Here is a 22,182-nt window from a genome sequence, read left to right as displayed (position 1 = left end):
ACTTTCATTGGAGTTATATTTCTTATATGAATAAGGTAAACTGGCATTTAAATATTCTTGAATTGTCTGCCATACCTGACCTATATTAATAATATACTTACATGACTGTGTTGAAATAAGCTTTAAAGGCTTTCTTGGTCTCAGCAAATCACAGTTCACTTTGATTTCATCATTCATAATCTTTTCTGTACCATTCAGGCCATCAGTTTGTGTCTACTTTTGGTTGTAAGCTCTGCTGTTATCCATACATCCTTACTTAGTAAACTTAATTGTTTATCCATTCACATCTCTGTATTTGGACCTATTAGTAAAGCCCCCCAAAATTCGTACCTTTTCTTTTTAATTGTAATTAGGATAATTTGCAGTTCCATAATCTGAATCTCTTTTGTAACAGTCTTCTAATTTTAAAGTCAATTTTTAAAGATATTTTAAGCTATTAACATGTCTTCAAAAAAGTGCCTTTTCGATTCCCAAACTAATAGAAAAACTGTATTATGATTTTGATCCTAAAATTAATATTTAATCTCAAATACTTATCCAAGATTTAGAAATAACAAGTAGTGAAATAGTCTCAAATGACTGTAATTATCTATTAGTTGGTTGTTGGGTTAAAAACGTTCACTTTGAATGCAAGCCAGTGAATAAGACCAATAGTGTTGATAACATGTGTTGGAAAATTCTCATATATTCTATGTTTTGTTAAAGAATTCAAGACAATATGTAATATTTTACTCATTATCTAAAACCCTTCACCTTTTAACCATCAATAGTTCTGAACTTTTTGGCAAAAGTTTTCTTTTGGAACAAAATATTTGGCCAGTTGTCACAAAGAATTGAAAGAGATGGAAGATGGAATTATTGGCATTGTTCCTGAAATTCTTAAAAAAGGAATTACACAAGGATAAAAGCATTTTTGCTTTTTTATAGACCATAATAAAGTCATTAACATAATTTAATTTATGTTTCTGAGGTTTCCAGATTGAGAAGATCATTAGATGATGCTAGATCTCTTCTTGATTTAAATTTTGACTCTGCCAGAAATATATTACTGATATATATGTATATACTGATATCCTCTTTTTTTTTTGTTTTTTGGGTCACACCCAGCAGTGTTCAGGATTACTCCTGGCTCTATGCTCAGAAATCACTCCCGGCAGGCTCGGGGGACCCTATGAAATGCCGGGATTCAAACCACCGACCTTTTGCATGCAAGTCAAACGCCTTACCTCCATGCTATCTCTCCAGCCCCTATTACTGATATTCTCTACATACTACTGATTGGAATATTCTAATCAGTGTGTCTTTGAATATAAAGCTGAAGCATAAGACAGTAGGATATAAGGTCAGCTGGTAATAGAAAGACTGTGACCAGTCTCCACCTCTTAGCCCAGGCACACCGATAACAGACAAGAAGAATCATTAAAAAGGATTTGTTTAAGCTGCTGAAGCTCTTAGATAATTATATATACTATCTACTATTAAAAGGTTATTATGAGTTCCCCTGAGAACATGTGGCACAAATTTCTTAAATTATGCTTGAATACATAAATAAGTGATTAATAAACTGTTAACATTTCTTTTGGGTCATTTTACAATATGATCATAAAATGTGACTATCTTCATTTTATTCATGTTCTTTAGAAGAAAAACAAGACTCACATAATGATACTCTAGAAATAAAGAGAAATTTTTCATTACTTAACTGGGAAAGGTAAGTGTATTTCAATTATTCAGGTTCCACATGAATGCAATTATATTGTTGAAAAGTAATTATCAATGTTTAAATACAAGAAGAAAGAAAATAATAGCATCAAAGCAAAAGCAATTAAAAATAAGACCAAATTTGACAAAGAAAATGAGAGAAAGAAATACACTCTGGTTCCTCTTCTTTTCTCCAAACCTTTCAATTACTTTTGTAGAAATTTGGAAATAAAGAAATGGAATAGCATTGCCTTCCTACTCACAGCAAGTGACTCATTTAATTTACTATAATAACCAAAGAATTGAAAATAGCACATCCACATATGTGGTATGACTATGAAACCATGAGTTATTTTTGTGTGACTCATTCTTGTTTATATACTAATAAATTTAATAATCTATTATGACAAAATTTTCTTAATGTAAAACTTTTGTCACATTCAAATAAAATCAGGGGTCAAAGTGGTGGCACAATGGTAGGGCATTTGCCTTGCATGAAACTGACCCAGATTAGACCTTAGTTTGATCCCCAGCATCCCATATGTCCCCTAAGCCAGGAGCGATTTCTGAATGCATAGCCAGGAATAACCCTGAGCATCACTAGTATGCCCCCCAAAAAAAACAAACATAACACCCCCCAAAAGCCCTAAATAAAATAAAATAAAATCAGCTAAATATTTTAGATTCCCAATAGGAAGGAAAGACATTTTTCAAGGAAGCAAACTTATTCTCACTCTAATACACACATAGCTGCTTCCCAGACATTTAGGCCTAGTTATTTATGTCCCTCTTCTATTCACGTAGGACCAATTTGAATTATGTGCAGAAAAATCATCAAGGAATTTTTTTCTTCCTGCTAGCTGAGAGTAGTAATTTTTTACTGAACTTTTTCCTCAAAAGCTCTTACCACCCTATGTCTTTAACAATAAGTAAATTCTGGGAGAGATAGTATAGTGGGTAAGACACTTGCCTTGCACACAGCTAGCCCGGTTTCCATCTCTGGCTGCTCATTTGGTCCCCAAGCAAATTCAGGAGTAGTTCCTGAGCACAGAACCACGAGTAAACCCTAAGCATCACTAGTTGTGGCCCTAAAACAAAACAAACAAAAAAATTATAAGCAATGTTTTGGGATAAAGCAAATTGCCTTCACTCTTCTTTCAATCCCTATTTTGCTTTTCCAAGTTTTAAAATTATATTTGTGTTTTAATACATGTTTCAATCTATCTTTTTGTTTGTTTGTTTGTTTGTTTTTTGTTTTTTGAGCCACACCCGTTTGATGCTCAGGGGTTACTCCTGGCTATGCACTCAGAAATCGCACCTGGCTTGGTGGGACCATATGGGGGATCGAACCGCAGTCCTTTCCTTGGCTAGCGCTTGCAAGGCAGACACCGGCCCCTCAATCTATCTTTGAGAAACCATACTAGGTAGTGCTCTGAGACTATTCTTAGCTGTGTTTTGGGGGCACCAGACAGTGATGGAGACAGAACTTAGGGTTGGCGTATTAGGGGTCCTCAAACTTTTTAAACAGGGGGCCAGTTCACTGTCCTTCAGACTGTTGGAGGGCCAGATTATAGTAAAAACAAAAATTATGAACAAATTTCTATGCACACTGCATATATCTTATTTAGAAGTAAAAAAAAACAAAATGGGAATAAATACAATATGTGGCCCGCGGGCCGTAGTTTGAAGACCCCTGACACGTCAGCCCTTTGAGCTATCTTCTGGGCCTACTCCCATCTTGTTGTCCACGCTATTTTCTTTACTTGAATGATCTTTTTTCAATTTATAAACTTTCTATTTCATTGAGATCACTATTTAAATATTCTTTCTGATTGTGACCCTTGACATTGTTTAGGCACTGTTTAGTGATCAGATGACCAAGTCATTCAACTTAGGTAATTATTTGTTAAATACAACTATATTCAGATACATGGTGAGAAGAATTTTATATTTTCATAGTCATTTAGAATCATGATTCTGAATATTGACTTTCAATTGCCCGTGAACCTCCTTAAATATAGTTATACATTTTATTTCCTATAATATTAAATTCTGTGTGGTCTTAGACTAGACCATATAAAAGAGCCCACACTGCTTCTGGAAGGGCACTTAATCATACTAAATATATCCTATTAATCTTTTTCCCTAGATTATTGATCACTTAAAGTATCCTCCATGCATCTCTCTCTCTGAATATTTTACATTATATCCTGCTAATTTTATAATTAATGTTTTATATTAATTAGTTCATTTTAAATTAACCTTTAGTATAATTAAAGTTCTATTAGGGGTTAATTCAGTCCTAAAAAACAGGGTTTGTCTTGCTCACCATTGTGTCCCTGGTATCTAAAATGGCATCTGACTCAAAAAATAAGATTTGTCTTGTCTTAGATTCTTCTATAAAATTTAATGGTTGATTAAGTGATTTTATTTTTCCTAGTGGTATAGTTATACTTAGAGAATTTATTAAATTTAGTTTAGATTGGGAAATCTTAGAAAGGTAGGGTACTCTATGTGTGTTATTTTATACATTATTATTTGAGATATTTATGAATTATGATTTTTTAAATTATTGTTTGAGTTTCTGTTAATGTTTTCTCAGGCACAGAATTTCAACACTATTCCCATCACCAGTACATTCCTTTCTGTCTCACAAAGATCCTTCCCTTTGAAACTCACCCTTTCTACCAACTCAATTGTGTGGTTAATTGTATGGTTTTAAAAATCACATTGTGGCTGTAACTACAGTATAAATATTACAATTGCAATTCAGTTGAAGAAAGTAATGGTGTAATATTGTCAAAATCATATTTGGTAATAATGATAAATAAAGTATGATAAAAATATGATAAGAATTTGGTATAATTCACTGAGGACTGAGTAGGTAGGTATGCTAAATTTTTTATATCTTATTTAATCCACAGTACAGTAAAATAAAGTAAATATAAATATATTTTAATCATAAAACAAACCTCTATTTTATTGTATTATATTAATGTAATTACTTTATTTAAGCACCATGATTACAAAATTGCTCATGGTTAAATATCATTCATATAATGTACACCAACCTCTACCAGTGCACATTTTCTGCCACAAATACCCTCAATTTCCCTCCTACCCATCCTCCTCTGCTTGCATCTGAAGCAGGCACTTTATTTATCTCTCTATTTCTCTCTAACTCTATCTCTTTTCTATCTCACTCTCTCTTTTCTTTTTTGACACTTTGGTTAGGCAAGATTTTTTTTTTTTTGGTTTTTCGGGTCACACCCGTTTGATGCTCAGGGGTGACTCCTGGCTAAGCGCTCAGAAATTGCCCCTGGCTTGGGGGGACCATATGAGACGCTGGGGGATCGAACTGCGGTCCTTCCCTGGCTAGCGCCTGCCAGGCAGACACCTTACCTCTAGCGCCACCTCGCCAGCCCCTAGGCAAGATATTTTTTAAAATTTTCAATATATTTAGATACATAGGGATTTTTTGTTTGAATTTAATTCAACTTTCTTGAATCCATATCCAATAATAAGAACATTTAGGCAATAAGATAACTTACTGGACCTACTTATTCATGGGAGACTCAAATGTTCCCAAGTTTTTCTCTTTTTTTATTTGTTTGTTTTGGAGCCGCACTTGACGGTACCCAGGAATCAGTCCTGGTGATGGCCAGAGGTCATATGGGATAGTCAAATTCAGGTTGGATATATGCAAGGCAAGTACACTACCTTCTCTACAATAGTAGATTGTGGTTTATCCGATTACTTTTATTCCCCCCCCCCCCCCCCCGCATCAGAGTGACAGTAGGAGAACTGGAGAAAATAATGGTTTCTTCTATTTGGATCTATGGGTTCTTTGAAATAGAGTGTTACAAATTTGAGTATTTGAGGGAAGGATATTTGTTCTAGTTATTGATTGGGGGTAGAGTTAACTTCTTATTAGAAAATGTGATATCATTATCCTTTTGCATGGATCAAGAAATCTAGTAAATAAAAGAGAAAAAAATTGTAAAATTGGACAAAATGGAAGGGTTAAGTGAGAGTGTTCCTTGTGAACTAGTGTGGTATAGTCGGCTAAAGTTTATTTCATGACCTGGGGTATCGATGCAAGTTGTATGATATTGGTCATTAGCAGGAGAAAAGTTAGAGAAATCCTTTGTATTCTGGGATAATGCATTTTACCCTTTACTATCAATAGTTGAATTTCCAGCAACCATTAAATAATAAAAAAGACAAAATTTTTATCATAAAGCAGGTTATAATTCATGGGATTTCAGACATTGTACAAGTGTTAACAGACAATTAAGCTTTAGTCATAATGTTCTTAATCTTAAGAAAAATATCAGTTGAAATCAGTATAATTAATGTCAAAAGGACTGTTGACAGTAAAAGTACATTCATTTGATAAAAAACTATTATACAATTTTAGGAGAGCTGTTCAATATAGACAGACTTTTACATTGTTACAATGTTAGATTAAGAGCATAAGCATTTTTTAAAATATCCTTTTTACTTGGTTCACAAATTCATGCTTGATCGGACACCTTCCTGCCCAATCAGCTTTATCTTCCATATTTCATGACTCCCATCAGCCATTATGTAGTTCTTTTGTTCCCATAATATTGACTGAACTCTAGAGGTGTCATTAGCACAGTATTCCATGCATTTTCATGAAGTTATTTTTCATTCCACCACCAATTATCCTATTAAACACCTATCAGATCATCAGGTTCTCCTGCATGATAAACCCTTCTACGTTAGTGTCTGCTCTGCTTCAACTTTAGTCTCTTAACTGCACTCCTTCTCAATGTCTTTCATATCTTCTCTCTCTTTTTTTTATATTTTGTTTTTGAGCAGTGCTCTGAAGTTACTCCTGGCTCTGCTCTCAGGAATCCATCAGCCGAGTAGGCTAGGGCAACAATATGGGATGCTAGGGATTGAATCAAGTTGGATGTTTGCAAGGCAAGCAACCTCCCTGCTGTACTTTCCCTCTGGCTCATTCTTATTCTTGTTTGGAAAGCACTACATTATTTCTACCCCAAGATTAATACTCTTTACCTGGAATACTCATCTTCCAGATCTTGATTAAATTTTTTTAATCAACTGGCTTTATCTCATTTTGCTTTTATTTCTGTGTATATATTTATCCCAGACAAAAAGTTTACTTAAAATGCCTTTCAGCAAATAAGAGATCAATGGTGTATGATTACTATTATTTAGGATAAGTGACCATCAATTCTATTTACTCTTGGTACCCAAAAGCCTCAAAGAAAGATTGTTCTTGAAAAATTAGTAGTTGTTCTCATCAAGAAATGATTTGTATAACTACATAAATGAAAAATTTCAACATGGTTATTATGTTCTTGCCTTAGTTTGTTGTATATAACACTTTATTTGTTGTATTTTAATGTCTATGAATTTATCAATCAATGTGGTTTCTGCTCAAAATGAAAACCACTGCTTTTTTTTTTTTTTTGGCCCAGTGAACCAATAGAAGATTTTAATTCAAGTCCTATAAACAGTGCTAGCATGTCTGTGAATGGTGCCTGTAGAAATGCTTCTTCACTGCCAGAGGCTCCTAAAAGCACATTTATCAAGGAAACGGTGAAAAAATTGTTGTGTAACTTAAGGTAAAGATATTTATTTGCATATATCTCCTTGTTTTGTGGAACTTTCTCAGCAGCAACAACTCATGGTTTGTTTTCCACTACTGGTAACATTATTGAGAAAATTTGATAGAATGACTTTAATCCTTTGTCTCTAACTACATTGAGTTGAGAATACCATGGAATAAATCACCATGAAATAAATGTTCCTTCACATGGAATTATGCTCACTACCTATTATTTCATGGCTCGGCAATATGATAGATGTTATCATCTCACAACTACAGATAATTATTTTAACTATATCTGCATGCTTCTTGGTGTATTTTCCTTTTTTTATCTCTCTTGCACAGAAAATTGGTTTGATCTTCTAAAAAGTTTCTTTATAGGTTCAGATATTGAATTTATGGAACCTAACTGCATTTTCCTTTCTTGCTAATTGTATACTTCTTGATGTGGCTTTTGGGGACATTTAATTGCATAAATCTCAATTTTCCAAAGAAGGAAAGGGAAGCTAAATTTAAGATTCAGAGTTTTTCCCAGTAGAGAGGAATGACTGGAAAAGGAATTTTTTTTTTTTTGATAAAGACAAAGATCCAGCAGCATGGAAAGTTAGGAATGGGAGGAATAAAAAGTAATAGATTGGAAGGGTCCTATAGATAGTGGTGGAAGAATATTGGTACTTTGGTGATTGTTGTGTTGTGGTACTATTGTATCCATAAAATAGTTGTACCTTTGCCAATTATTTAAATACAGGTATATATGAGGAGCTAAACATATATTTATATGCATCTCTATATATGTAAAATAAAGTGGATTACAGGAAAGTACTTTAAAATTAGAGTGACAGAGTGAGTTTGGGGCCATTACTACCTCTAAATTAGTATAAAGTTTACAGACTAATATGGCACCTGTGTAACATAAATTTCTGAGACAATAAATGTACAGAACATTCTCTAGTGCTATAGTATTTGTTCCTTAGAACATATATCGATGCTTTTGATTAGTGACTAACCAAAAGGAGAGAGTTGGCACAAAAAATGTCAAAGTAGAATGTAAGAGAGAGGACAGCAGAGATGAGACAATATGCACAGAGCTGCACGTTCATTTAAATCTAAACTAGATCTGTGTATGAAGGAAAATGAAACACTATGAAAACAAGAATTCAGTTCTGCAGCTGTCTCAGGATATATGACATTTTTGTTGCAATATACAAAATTCTGGTATTTACTTGGGCATGAATTCTCTACCTCTGCCTCTTAATGAACACATTCCTAACTCACAATCTGCCCAAGGAAAACTAAGGCATTTTTTTATTGCATGTAAAAACCAGTCCAGTTTTTCACTATTAATATTAAGGATCCAGAATATAGCCAGAATGGTACATTTCTGAACACTAAATGTTGACCACCCATATCATAGTGTTTGGACTGCAATAAATGAAGGTGACATTTGTCTGGGAATGGAACAGAAACAGACAAGATCTCAATTCTGTATAGCTACCATAAGGATGAAAAAGGTCACTTGTTCAAAAGTCTGGATTGTCTTCAGACTCAGATGGCCATAACTGACAATATACTCCCTGAAATAGGGATCCTTAAGTTTCTTTCCTTCTGTTAGTGTTTTTCAAAAGTGATATTTAAGGTTTATAGTTTTGAATCTTGCTTTTACTTACTAATTTTTAGATTTAATCATGTCAGTGAAACAGTATGCCATGAATTACATATGCCTGCGTCTGTATATATTTGCTTTTTTGGGGGGCGTCACACCCAGCAGCACTCAGGGGTTCCTCCTGGCTCTATGCTCAGAAATCACTCCTGGCAGGCTCAGGAACCATATGGGATGCCAGGATTTGAACCACCAGCCTTCTGCATGCAAGGCAAATGCCTTACCTCCATGCTATCTCTTCGGTCCCAGCACCTGTATATATTTGAATAAATGTGTGAATATCATCAAATATATATGTTGATCACATGTCTAATGATTGGGAAATTGCTTCAACTATTTTTGTTTATAATGACTGTTGGTTAATAATAACTGTTGGTATTTAATCATTATTGTATTTTAGACAGTTACCTAATTGCTTTGCATATTAAGCTCTTTTATCTCACAAACTTAAGTGGTTGGCTTATACATTATTTTAAAATATTATTATTTTAGTTTTGAGTTCAAAACTAGTCCTGTATTCAGTGGCCAGGTAATAGCTGTGCTCCCATACAAATGCTATACAGAGCTGGAAATTAAATCCAGAACTCTCACATGCAAACCCACTAGAAGTTAACAGTATTTTTTATGTTTTAAATGTACAAGAAAGCTGATATTTCAAGAAATATCAATGTCACAGTAAACCATAGAAATTACCTAACAGCTGAGGGCGATGATGGGTTTAAGTCTAAATTTCCTAACTCAAAAATACATTGCGCTTATACCACCATTTCTTATATATAAATAAGAATAGTAAAGTATACACACACACACACACATACATTTCATATAGACCTAGAACAGTCTAACTGACAGTATGGATTTCACCAGTTTGGCTGCAACACTGTCATTTTTCTTAGTTTTTTTACTTCAGTAATTTTTGTTCTGTATCTAAGAGTTTAACTGTTATTAATTTTAATAAGTTCTATGTGATCAAAAAGGGACTAATATGACTGAGCACACTAATACTTTAAAGTGCTTTCACTTCTATAATTAGGCATCAAAGGGAAATTAAAATTTCCCAGAAATCATCACCATAATGAGCATGTAAAATATTGGTGCTTGAAATCATTATACTGTTATCAATAATGTACACTGAAATCTAAATGTATTAACATATCAGCTCTTTTCTACATTGGCTTCAACTTTTTTGGGTGAAGATTAATTCTGAGTAAAAATACATCTCATTATGTTCATTATGTTCATATGTTCGATATTATTTCCCTAATTATATTACTTTTTGTTTTATGTATATCAGTTTATTTAAGCCCTAGTCATAGAGAAATTTCTTGAATATTGTGTTTTTCATACTGTATAAATATGTTACAGTATAAATACTTACATAATCTATATATATGTACATTTTAAAATGATACTTAATATTATTATAGCTAAAGTAATAGTGATGTTAATATAGATATTTATATGTCTGGAATCTAAAATTATTGCATCCCCCCTAAAATGCCTAAGATCTTCCCCCCACTGCCCGTGTCATTAGATCTACCTTTTCTCCTCTCTACTGCTTGATAATTTCAATTCTGTTGTTAAAATCCAAAGATTTATTATCATTTGATACAGTCTATTTCCTTATTTTGTTAAAGAATATTTTAGGGGCTAGAACGATAACACAGTGGAAGGACATTTGCCTTGCATGCAGCTGACCCAGGATGGACCTGGGATTGATCCTTGGCATCCCATATGGTCCCCCAAGCCAGGAGCGATTTCTGAGTGCATAGCCAGAAGTCATTCCTGAGTGTCACTGGGTGTAGTCCAAAACAAAACAATAAAAAGAATATTTTCAGTTCATTTGGTAGAAATTAATGGCATAGCTGTCTCTAATACTGCTGTGTTAAAGAATTTTCAAATAATGGGGTATGACTTTTGCAAATTTCAGAAAAATACTTTCAACTAGAACCCAGATTTTCTACTTATCATATGCTTTTACATATCAAAGTAATATGCAATCTGAAACTTTTTCAGTAATAATAACAACATAATAATAGAATACGTTAATGTATTTTCAACCTGTCAAATCCTAAATATTTTTTTTGTTTTGTTTTTTGGGTCACACCCAGCAGCACTCAGGGATTACTCCTGGCTCTATGCTCAGAAATCGCTCCTGGCAGGCTGGGGGACCATATGGGATGCCGGGATTTGAATCACCGTCCTTCTGAAAGCAAGGCAAACACCTTACCCCCATGCAATCTCTTTGGCCCCCTTTTTGGGAGGAGGTTTGGTTTTTGGGTCACACCCAGTAGCCTCCAGGCTCTACTCTCAGAAATTGCTCCTGGCAGGCTCGGGGGACCATATGGGGTGCGGAGATTCGAACTACCATCCTTCTGCTATCTCTCCAGCCTGCAGATCCTAAAATTTTGTCTATATTTTTTACTTAAAACATTGGACATCAGGGCCAGAATGATTGTAATGCAGGTAGGGTGCTTGCCTTGCACATTGCCAACCCAGGTTCAATCCTCAGTACCCCAAGCTTTCCAGGTGTTTTTCATGAACATAGAGAAAGTAGTAAGTTATGAACACCACCAGGTGTGCCCCCCATAAATATATAGATTGTATTTTGACACGAGAGCAATAGGATAGTGGGTAAGGCATGTGCCTTGCATGTTACCGACCTGAGTTTAATCTCAGGCACACCACCAGGAGTGATCACTGAGTTCAGGATAAAGAGTAAGCCCTGAGCACTGTTGAGTATCCCCCCACAAATAGCAAACAAAATAAAATATTTTCAGCAGCACTCTGAGTTTTTGTTATTCCCATTTTACAGATGAGGAAATTGAGGACTATAACATTTGAGTAATTTATATAGCTCTAAATCAGTTCTGATTTGTGTTCTAATTCATTAAGTTGGGCTCTAATAAAAATGTACAATTAAGTTAGCAGATATGGACATAGAATATATAGGAATCCAACTGTTATGGACTATTATGCTGAGTGAAGTGAGCCAGACAGAGATGGATAGACATAGAATTTTCTCACTCATCTGTGGGATATAAGAAAGAAAAAGACAGTATGATCATAATATCCAGAATCAATAGAGCTGAATGCCAGAGGACCACCTCATGATATGAAGATTGCCACAAAGAGCAGTGAATACAGCTAGAACACGAACTACATGACAACTACCATAACAATAATAGTGAGAAATTGGTGGTTTGTGTAAAAGACATCTCACCCCTTCCACTGTGCACTCTAGCCATTTAGTTGCCCTTTCCAAGGTCTCATTATAATTATAGCATTTCTTTATATACACCCAATACACATCACATATATATGGATGTCCATTTCAACCTTCAAAAAGAAAAACTTCATTTTTCTTCCTAGACAAATAATTGTACATAATTCATAGGAGTCTATGTGCGTGTGTTTCATTTGATGTTTGTGGCATTGTACAGGCTTTTAAACTTTTAAATTGAATACCCATAAAGAAATTTATATAAAAGGTATACCTAGAAGACAAGTAATTGAATATATAAAAAAACATCTGTTCTATTTGTGCAATATATTATTTTAAAATTAAAAAATTAATTTAAAATTGAAAAATTTTGTAACAATTTTGAATAATATTCAAGAGATTTTCGGTCCACTTCAACATGAAGGTATAATACACATTTTAATGATGGGGGGCCATAAATTCTCAGATATTATATCCTCTCAAAAATGAAATATATATCTCTAGGTGCTTAATCATAGAAAAAGATGTAAATTTAGAAAGTTGGCTTATATTTACCTTTCAAAATGCAGCACCTGTCAAGAGCAATGATCATCACTGTTTGGAAACCATTCAAGTTTTCTGACAGTGATCATGAGGGTGTGATTCGGAGAATTATTCTGGAGAGTTAATTATTTTGATTTTCTTAGGAAAAAGCCCCCAAGACTCTGGTCACACTTTTCCTCAAGGAATATTACTATTCTTTTTGTTTGTTTATTTTATTTTTGGACTACATCCAGTGACGCTCAGGGGTTACTCCTGGCTATGCACTCAGAAATTGCTCCTGGCTTGGAGGGTTCATATGAGACAGAGGGAATTGAACCAAGGTTCCTCCTGGGTCAGCTGTATGCAAGGCAAATGCCCTGCCATTTCACTATGGCTCTGGTCCCAACTATTCCTAGTTCTCTTGACATCATTCTATTAGGTACAGAACTTTCCCTGCCCTTCTCAATTAAGATAAATATGAAACCAGACATGCTTGTTTACCTGTCTTTTATAATTAATGTTATTTTTATTTTAAGGCAATAAACTTGCAAATACTTAGAAGGAATAATACACAGTAGTTTACCTAGCTCCTACCAATGGTTAACATCTTTTTGCTTTGTTTTCCATTTTAATCATTTTTTGTTGTTGTTGAGGCACCTTGATGTAAAATACGGTTAAATGCAGGGTTTCGTGTATGCAATGTTTCCACACCACACCCTCCTCTTTCATCACCACCTCCACCCTCCCCATGGTAAACTCATTTTTATGGACCAATTTTCGGGCTCTGGAGCTCAGTACATCTGGGGCTCAGTAAATCTTACTAACTATGTATATTAGTCTCACCATTAGGACATGGGCTTTGATAAAGGTCAGTTGGTCAAAGCACTGAAGAGTTCTATTTTCATGACTTCTCCTGCTTCCCTTTTATAATTATGCCCACTTCCCTCTCCCAAGTCTGCACTATCAAAGTGGTAAAAACATTGATTGGCAACCTTTAATGCTGATCTTTGCCAAGCATCCAGGAAGTAGAACCAGTTTTTGCAGGGAAATGCTACATCTCTTTTCCAAATAGATTACTAAAGATTCTGTTAGTTATTTTATATGCAACATATAATACATAAATTATATGATATATGATATATTATATATAATAAATAACATATTATTTATTTTTCTAGGGAGATTTTTCTGCATTTTTCCCCAGATAATCAGCTACCATCAGAATTTGGCTTTACTTCTATGGAGGAACTTATACAAAGTTCTGAGGTAATTTGCTCTTGTTATTTTGTAATTGTTTTTAACTCTGAGGAAATGACAAAATAGTTCAGTCTTCAGCAAAGAAAATGCCAAGGGTTACAATCATGAGGACTAAAGTGAGTTCAGTAAATGAAAGTGGGAATCAACACATCAAATGGATTATTAAAATGAATATACTTTTTGAGTCAATATGGAAAAGGTTCAGAAAAACAGGGGGGGGGGGCGCGATAGCACAGCCACACGGCATTTGCCATGCACAATGACTGACCCAGGACAGACTTGGGTTCTGTCCCTAGAATCTATATGGTCCCCCAAGGCAGGAGCGATTTCTGAGCACATAGCCAGGAGTAACCCCTGAGCGTCATCCAGTGTGGCCCCAAAATAATAAATAAATAGATAAATAAAGAAACCTTGGGAAGATTGTCATCTGAGAATAGTTGTGATTTTCCTGCCTATACCAAAACTAGTTAGTGGTTGAATGACCTCAAGTTGTGATGAAGCTAGATAAAGCTAGGAATGTAGCCCAGGTCTAGCAGAGAGCTTCTATAAAGGAGGACAGAAGGTGGAAGGGCTCCATCTCTATCTACATGCTCCATGTTTTTTGTAGAAAAATCAGTCTATATATTTATGTGAAATACATATCAACAAGAGATCTTTCAGCAAATGATTAAATCGAGTGAAGTTAGCTATTTTCGTAAATCTAATCCTGAAAAAAAAAGTCATAATTTTCTTTTTTGGGTGTAGGATTGAGTTAGCACCACAGCAGTGCTCAGGACAATCCCTGGCTCTCTGCTCAGAGGTCAGTGCTAGTGATGTTTGGAACAGCATATGACCATATATGGTGCCAGGGTTTGAATAAGGGTTAGCTACATGCAAGGCAAGCATCTTGTTGTTTTGTTTTTATTTTTTGATCACACCCGGTGGTGCTCAGGGGTTACTCCTGGCTCTGTGCTCTGGATATCAGGGATCACACACGCATCTGTCCTGGGTCAGCCAAGTGCAAGGCAAAGGCACTACCACCGTTCTACTACTTTGTCTCCAAGACAAGCATGTTAACCCCAGTATTGTCTCTACAGAAATCTTAATTTTTCCTTCTATTCTATTTTTCCTTTTTTTCTCTTATTCCCACCTTCTCCTTCCCCAATCAGGCTTCCAACCACACTACTTCTCTGATCTGATTAATCAGGCTACTAGAGACCACTGTGCTGACCAATGTAGTAGTCACTGATTTTACTGACCCTTGTAGGCCGTTAGGCATTTGGCCACTTTCTCCTTCTTGAAAAAATTGTGTTGCCTTGCTTCCTCACAACACAAATTTCCATTTCTTGTCTTAGTCTTCTTCCCTCTTTCTTGGCAACACCTTTTCTGTTTGGATTCTAAATGCTGACATCCCTGAGTGCCTATTTTCTTCTATATTAAATTCTATTTCTTGATTTTTTTTTTTTTTTTTGGTTTTTGGGCCACACCCGGTAACGCTCAGGGGCTACTCCTGGCTATGTGCTCAGAAGTTGCTCCTGGCTTGGGGGACCATATGGGACACCGGGGGATCGAACCGCGGTCCGTCCAAGGCTAGCGCAGGCAAGGCAGGCACCTTACCTTTAGCGCCACCGCCCGGCCCCCTATTTCTTGATTTTAATAATCTCTGACTTTTAAGATTATCACATGTCCACTGACTCTGAAATTATTTCTCTGGCTTTGTTTCCAATGGAAAAAAAATAAAACCTCAGATTTCAACTGCCTCCTACCATTTTTTAAATATTCGTTCTTTATCATTTATTTTTCCTTTTCCGGGTTTTATTTTCCACAGATTTTTGAACCATTTTGTATTCATTCTGTAAGATGCCTTAATATTTTTGAATGACACAATGTAAACTTTAGTCCTGAGTTAAATTAGATGGGTTTAAAAGATCCAGCAAATATATATTGGTCAGATTTTAATGCTTTTAAAACTGTAGATACTTAATATGTTATAGCTTTGTGATGGACAACTCTTTCTCCAAAAGCTAATTGCCTCTTCTTTTATCATTTACAAAACTAGCTGAAGCAAGGTCCAGAGCACACAAATAAAAAGCTGAAAATGTGTCTAAACCAGGTAAGCTTCTTTTCAAGGTAGTCATTTAAATTTTCAAGGATCCAGTATTCCAAAGAAGAAATACTACACATTTCTAAATGTTAAGCTTGGAAGGAAATCAAATTTACACGCACTTTTAGAGACTTAAATTAATGTGTAACATGTCACATGTCACAAAGCAACATATTTTTGAATTATGAAATCCAAATTTTTCTACAGCATAAAAAACTTTAGAGATAGTTGGAATAGGACTATATTTTGAAGAAGAAGCATGACGTTTTCTTTAAGAAACAAATTCACTGAATCTTCAATAGGGGATTTTTATACCAGAAGCCAGACTAGACAAATAATTTTAGATTAATTTTATAAAGTATTTGTAATATATAAATATTATAAATTATTCTCTAATCATTTTAGTATTACATCAACTATTTTAGCTCATAATTCTTCACTAATAAAAATAGTTTTAAAATAATGTTAATGAAAGTAAAATAAATTTTGAAAAATTTATTCATTTAGAAGTTTCACATATTTAATATTTTGGTACAATTCATTGCAAACTATACTGTTCATTTGGGTAGATATTGTTAAAAGTCTTTACATAATATCATGTGTCCAGTTAATAAATATTTTTCAAAGGGAACAAACAATAGAAATCTTCGACTCTTTAGAGAAATTTCTAAAAACTAATATACTCTCAACTTCCCTACTTCAAATTCAGGAGTGCCAAAGTGAGAAGTTGCAATTTTTGCCTTTGGGAGTAGCAAGATAGCATGACATTTCTGGGCTTATCAGCAAAACCACAAAAGTCTAGAAATTTTCATGTTATTAGAATTAATATTAGATGTTATGCTTTCACTGACTAAAAAGTGAATGGCAAATCCCTAATTAAACTAAGCAGGTGCACTGTTTTAGAAAACAAAATGTACTTGGATATTTTTATTTTCTAAGTGAAGAACATTTCACAAATAAAAACTAATTTAACGTTTTCAACTTGAATACTTGTTAACATTTTTCTAACCAGAATAAAGACAAATTTTACTATCAAGATATTTCACCCTATTCTGGAACTAATGCTTATCACCAGGGAATGTAAAAGTATGATTGATGAAGAGTGATTATAAGCAAGGTTTGACCTGGGCTTTAAAATATATATACATTAATTCAGTTCTGGCAACAATTTTAAAACATATTTGAGGCTACCTATTTTTTATTAGAGATAGTGATTTAAAAGAGTAATACTAAGGGGTAGCCTCAAGAATTAAACCCAGAAATGCCATATTCTGAAAATCTTTCCACTATATTGCTTTTCTTTATCTTTTAAATTTTAATTAAAAATGTAACATTGCATTATAAGATTATATAATTTATATGTTTTGCATCTTTTATCTATAACATAATACTTCATTCTTGTGATAGAGCTTGTACCTATGATTTAAAATGTTTACTATAATACAGCTTCTCAGACTTTTGGTGTGAAAGTATTGCATATACTGACTAGAAATCTGAGTGTTACACAAGACATCAACAGAGGAATGTTAAGATTAAGGAAATGAGCGAGATGCTTCCTATCTCATCAAGAATTATAACATTAAAAGTTTATGTGACCAGCTTAAAGAATTATTCATAATGCTCCTAGACTTTCCCAAATATTTTCATTTTCTGATCATGTACCTCTAATTTAAATACTTAAAATAAAACCATAAATTTAGAAATATGCTAGTAATAAAATGTTTATCTCAGTTGATCCAAATATGTCTTTTTAAATGAAACTTTTTCATTGTTTGCAATGTAAGTGGCAGACCAGATTGCTAGATCCATAGAAGATCAGACCGAATAAAGTATCTTGTCAGAGTGATGAGTTTAACACAGACGATTCCCCAGAAGGTTTAGAGAAGGTGAAATTCAAAAAATCAAAGCAAGATAAGCAGGGCTGAAATAATGTGTTAATATTGAAACTGACCTATCACAAAGTGGAACAGAATAATTGAAATCATGACACCTTTATCATACTGCTTGATCATATGGCATTTAACAGTTAGTAGATTTAGGTGGATGCTAACAAAACTATTGATATTGTTTCTTGAAATCCATGTAAAGGACAAATCTATAAGTTTCTGGGGCTGGAGCTGTGGCACAATGGTAGGATACTTGCCTTGCATGCAGCTGAGCTAGGACAGACTGCAGTTCGATCCCTCAGCATCCCATATGGTCTCTTGAGCCAGGAGCAATTTCCGAGTGCATAGCCAGGAGTAACCCTGAGCATCACCTGGTGTGGCGCAAAAACCAAAAGAAAAAAAAATTATGTTTTCTTGAAAGTGAAGCTTTTAATTCAGAGAGTCACTTCAAAAGATATGACTTTTGGTAAGTGGCAAGCATTTGATCACTTCTACCCTAACCACATCTGTGGTCCCATAAGTGTTATTAGAGCAGCCTATGATTCAATCAATATCTTTGATTATTTCAGAACCATACCATTTGTGTATTGATGAAACTGAATGTACCTAGTTGTAGTACCTGCTCTTTAAAACACTCAGTCCTATATACCTGTTTGCAGAGTACAAATATAAGCCTATCTCATTTTTTGCAAACTTGTTAGGATTTTGGAGCCCAGAGCTGTTGACACTTGAATTTCAAAGAAGAGAATTAAAGTCTCAGTTGAGTAGTCATTCTTCCCATCTTAATTCTATTTTGAATAAATGGAGTTAAAAGAGAATTCTATTTTTTGATCTGCCACAAATACCTCAATAAGAGTATGTTTAAACAATAGGACTAGGTATCTTATCTTATTACAGTTTTTATTTTTTTGGGTTTTTTTTTTTGGTTTTTTTTTTGGGGGGGGAGGAGGTTACACCCAGCAGCGCTCAGGGGTCACCCCTGGCTCTATGCTCAGAAACCTCTCCTGGCAGGCTCAGGGGACCATATGGGAAGCCAAGATTTGAACCACCTACCTTTTGCATGGAAGGCAAACACCCTACTTCCATGCTATCTCTCCGGCCCCTATTATTTTAATATATAAAACATTTTTTTTTAAATCCAGATCCAGAAAATTTACATGGTCCAACATGAAACAAATGTAAGGAGAAAAATGCAATCCATTATCTGTGATGCAAATAGAAAAGAAATGAATATCCAAGTATCACTTGGGAAGTGTGAAGAAAAAAGAAAAGCTGCTGAAGAGAGACTGAATAATCTTCGCAAAAAACTAGCATTGTTGCTGCAGAAACATCAGTTGGTAAGTGACAAAATTTATATGAATAGTTGCCAAAATATATTTTTTGAAAGTACTCAGCTAGTGTACTTCACTGCACTTCCTAACTTTATCATCTATTTACTGACCTTGATCATTGTACACAATCTCCTCCCTACTTTCAAATATATTGAAATCAGAAAAGTGAACCTTGGAAATATATATATTTTTAGAGTTTTGGATATTTTGGATAGCAATAAAACTAGGATAATTGTGTTTTACTCTCAGCATACCTTTTATAAGTCCAAAAGTCTTCACATAGCATGTTTCTAAAAGGAAATGTCTTTCAGATATCTTAGACACCAAATTATATTGATTTATTTGTATCCTAATACATAAATAAAAAAAGACTCATAATCTTCCAGAAGAGGTTGAAGAATTCAGGAACTAGTTAGCTAGCTAGCTATCATCTATCTAGTACTTTTCTCCAGTAATTTTTCTCTAATTTCACATGGAACATTAATTTCAGACATTTCTGCACTAAATGGGTAGGTTTTCCAGCCATATCAAGAGATTTTTTTGATTTACAAAAATAGGGAAAAGATATTATTTCTCCCATTTGAATGACCTAGGTGACAATAGTTAAAAGTATCACATAATTAAAATATAAAAGAACATTTTATGTGGTTTCAGGTAAAGTTAATTGTATTTGAGGGTCTTTCAACAAGACTTCATAAGAGGATTGAGTTTACTGTCATGCAAGTTTAATTTCTATGGACTCTATATTTCTTCTTGTGACTATAAAAGGTGTCAATGTTTTTATGTAAAAAACCTGTTAACCTGACACATGGTAGAGTTTCATAAATGACTAAGTTTAATTTCTATGGACTCTATATTTCTTCTTGTGACTATAAAAGGGTGTCAATGTTTTTATGTAAGAAACTTGTTAAGATACCTGACACATGGTAGAGTTTCAGAAATGACTAGTGTCTCACCAACAAGAAAAAAGCATGACCAAAGAAAATCTTTATCATATAAATTAAAAACCACCTTATTTAAAAGTACATAATATAATGGGAGATAGAGTACAATACAGAGTTCTTGACTTGCACACAGCTAACCTGGATTCAATACCTGGCACTCCATATGGTCCCATGAGCACCACCAGGAGTGGTCTCTGAGCACAGAAGCAGGAGTAAGAACAGAACATCACCAGCCCCAAAACCAAAACCAAAAAAATTATATTATTAGTTTATCTAATCAAAAATCTATATTTGAATAAGATAAAATGGGGTAATATTAATCATTTACTGTTCCTTATATGTCCTTAACTGCCAGTGCAGTTAAATTAATTTAATTTGCTCTTTTTTTTTTTTACATTTTGGTAAAGCAAAGAGCAGGGCTTTAATTTGTAAATTAAGAGGTTTTGTACCTAGTATCAGTGAAGAAAGTGTTCAGAGGACCCCTGCCCATATATACTTACTGTCATTCCTTACTTAAAATTTCCATTTTTACTGTCTCTGACTGCAAAATAACTGAAATGGAAAAGAGCACAGACCTAAAATGAGGAGGATCCAAGGCATGTGGAGTGAGGCAGGCATGGCATAAAGAAGCTGGAAATAGAACCCATCCATACTGTTAAGAGGAAGTCTAGTGTACCAGACAAAAGGCAATTGGAACCAAAGGATTAAACTCCCAATAGAATGAGGGCACCCAATGTCAGAGTATTTTTTAAGATCATGTATATTTAGAAATCTAGATAACTGCAATGCTATAGAAGTCTCTTCAGGAACAGGCTGGGACTCAGTATAATTTAGTTTTGCTAGAATATCTAGAAAATATAGGACAGAGCGAGTAAAGACAGAGGCACATTTAATAGAATCATATAAGGAATGCAGAAACTAGTATGGTAGTACCAAAGGAAAGACAATACCAATAAGATTGTTTCTGTTAAGTCCTTCCTAGAATTTCTCTGAGAATTCTCTCCAAAAGCTATGTTGGAGATATAGTTGACTTCATGATTGGGAGTGAGTGAGATTTTGTTGGTAAAGCAAGCATTTACCAGAATGTTCCATGGGTCAAGCAGTCCAGGGAAGGAGAAATTACATCAATTGAGATTTAAGAGAAAGGGTGAAAAGTGTAAGATATGGGCTGGCAGCAAGCCCAAATGTTAAGGGAAAAGATATTGTGGAAAAGAAGCAGCAGAGACGCCACAATTTTCTGCTTCACTTGTTTTGCCTGTAAATCTAAGTACTCATTGTTTTTAATATTGGGACATGAAAGCCTACAAAATAGAGAAGTATGAAATGGAGTGAGGGGATCTTGAGGAACATGGGAAGAAATTAAATTGAAGGCAGGAAAACAGTTGAAATAACTTCTACTGGAAAAGAAAAATGATCCAAGTTCCCAGTCACTTGTGAGCATAAAATGAGATTAAGTAGGGAAACATTTTAAAAGGTTAAAAGCATTATTCAAATGTGAGGTACATCGTGTTGCTACATAAATCATAGGGGAAACTATTAAGATGCCACCCAGATTACTGGAATAAACCCTGTAGTCCTTTCTTTGGGTATGATTGCTGCTTCTCTTTTTCAGGGTCATCCAGAAGATCTAGAGCAAATTGACAATTATTTAGAAACCTTCCTTCTAGAAGATGGCTTCCTTTCCCGAATTTCTATAAATAGACTGCAGAGATAGGAAATAATCTCTCTTTAGAAAAAAATTAAAAGTACTACTCAAAATTGAAAAGCAAAAAAGATATTTTCTTTTAGAATGCTAATAAAAATTCTTCTTTCTTTCAAATAAAAATTTTACCCTTTTATTGTGAAAATTTTTAATACCATAAACCTGGAGAGTAATTTGCAACTTTCACATTTCTTAGTCCCTTTCGCCTATATATATATATATATATATATATATATATTATATATATATATATATATATATATATATA

The 22,182-nt window shown here is 34.2% G+C and overlaps 1 protein-coding gene across 1 annotated transcript in view; it reads left to right on the top strand.

Annotated features, from left to right (window-relative positions):
• Window positions 1-21,926, top strand: part of MORC1 (MORC family CW-type zinc finger 1) — a 176,424-nt gene extending 154,498 nt beyond the window's left edge. The window contains exons 22-27 of the mRNA XM_049785605.1: window positions 1,645-1,711; window positions 7,176-7,322; window positions 13,890-13,977; window positions 16,007-16,060; window positions 19,080-19,274; window positions 21,825-21,926. Of these exons, the coding sequence (XP_049641562.1) occupies window positions 1,645-1,711; window positions 7,176-7,322; window positions 13,890-13,977; window positions 16,007-16,060; window positions 19,080-19,274; window positions 21,825-21,926 (653 nt within the window). The remainder of the gene's footprint in view (window positions 1-1,644; window positions 1,712-7,175; window positions 7,323-13,889; window positions 13,978-16,006; window positions 16,061-19,079; window positions 19,275-21,824) is intronic.
• The last annotated feature ends 256 nt before the right edge of the window (window positions 21,927-22,182 follow it).

Source organism: Suncus etruscus, chromosome 13 (assembly GCF_024139225.1).
Source record: "Suncus etruscus isolate mSunEtr1 chromosome 13, mSunEtr1.pri.cur, whole genome shotgun sequence".
Taxonomy (NCBI): Eukaryota; Metazoa; Chordata; class Mammalia; order Eulipotyphla; family Soricidae; genus Suncus; species Suncus etruscus.
Note: the sequence above shows the minus strand (reverse complement) of the source record. Positions and strands in the feature narration are given on the sequence as shown.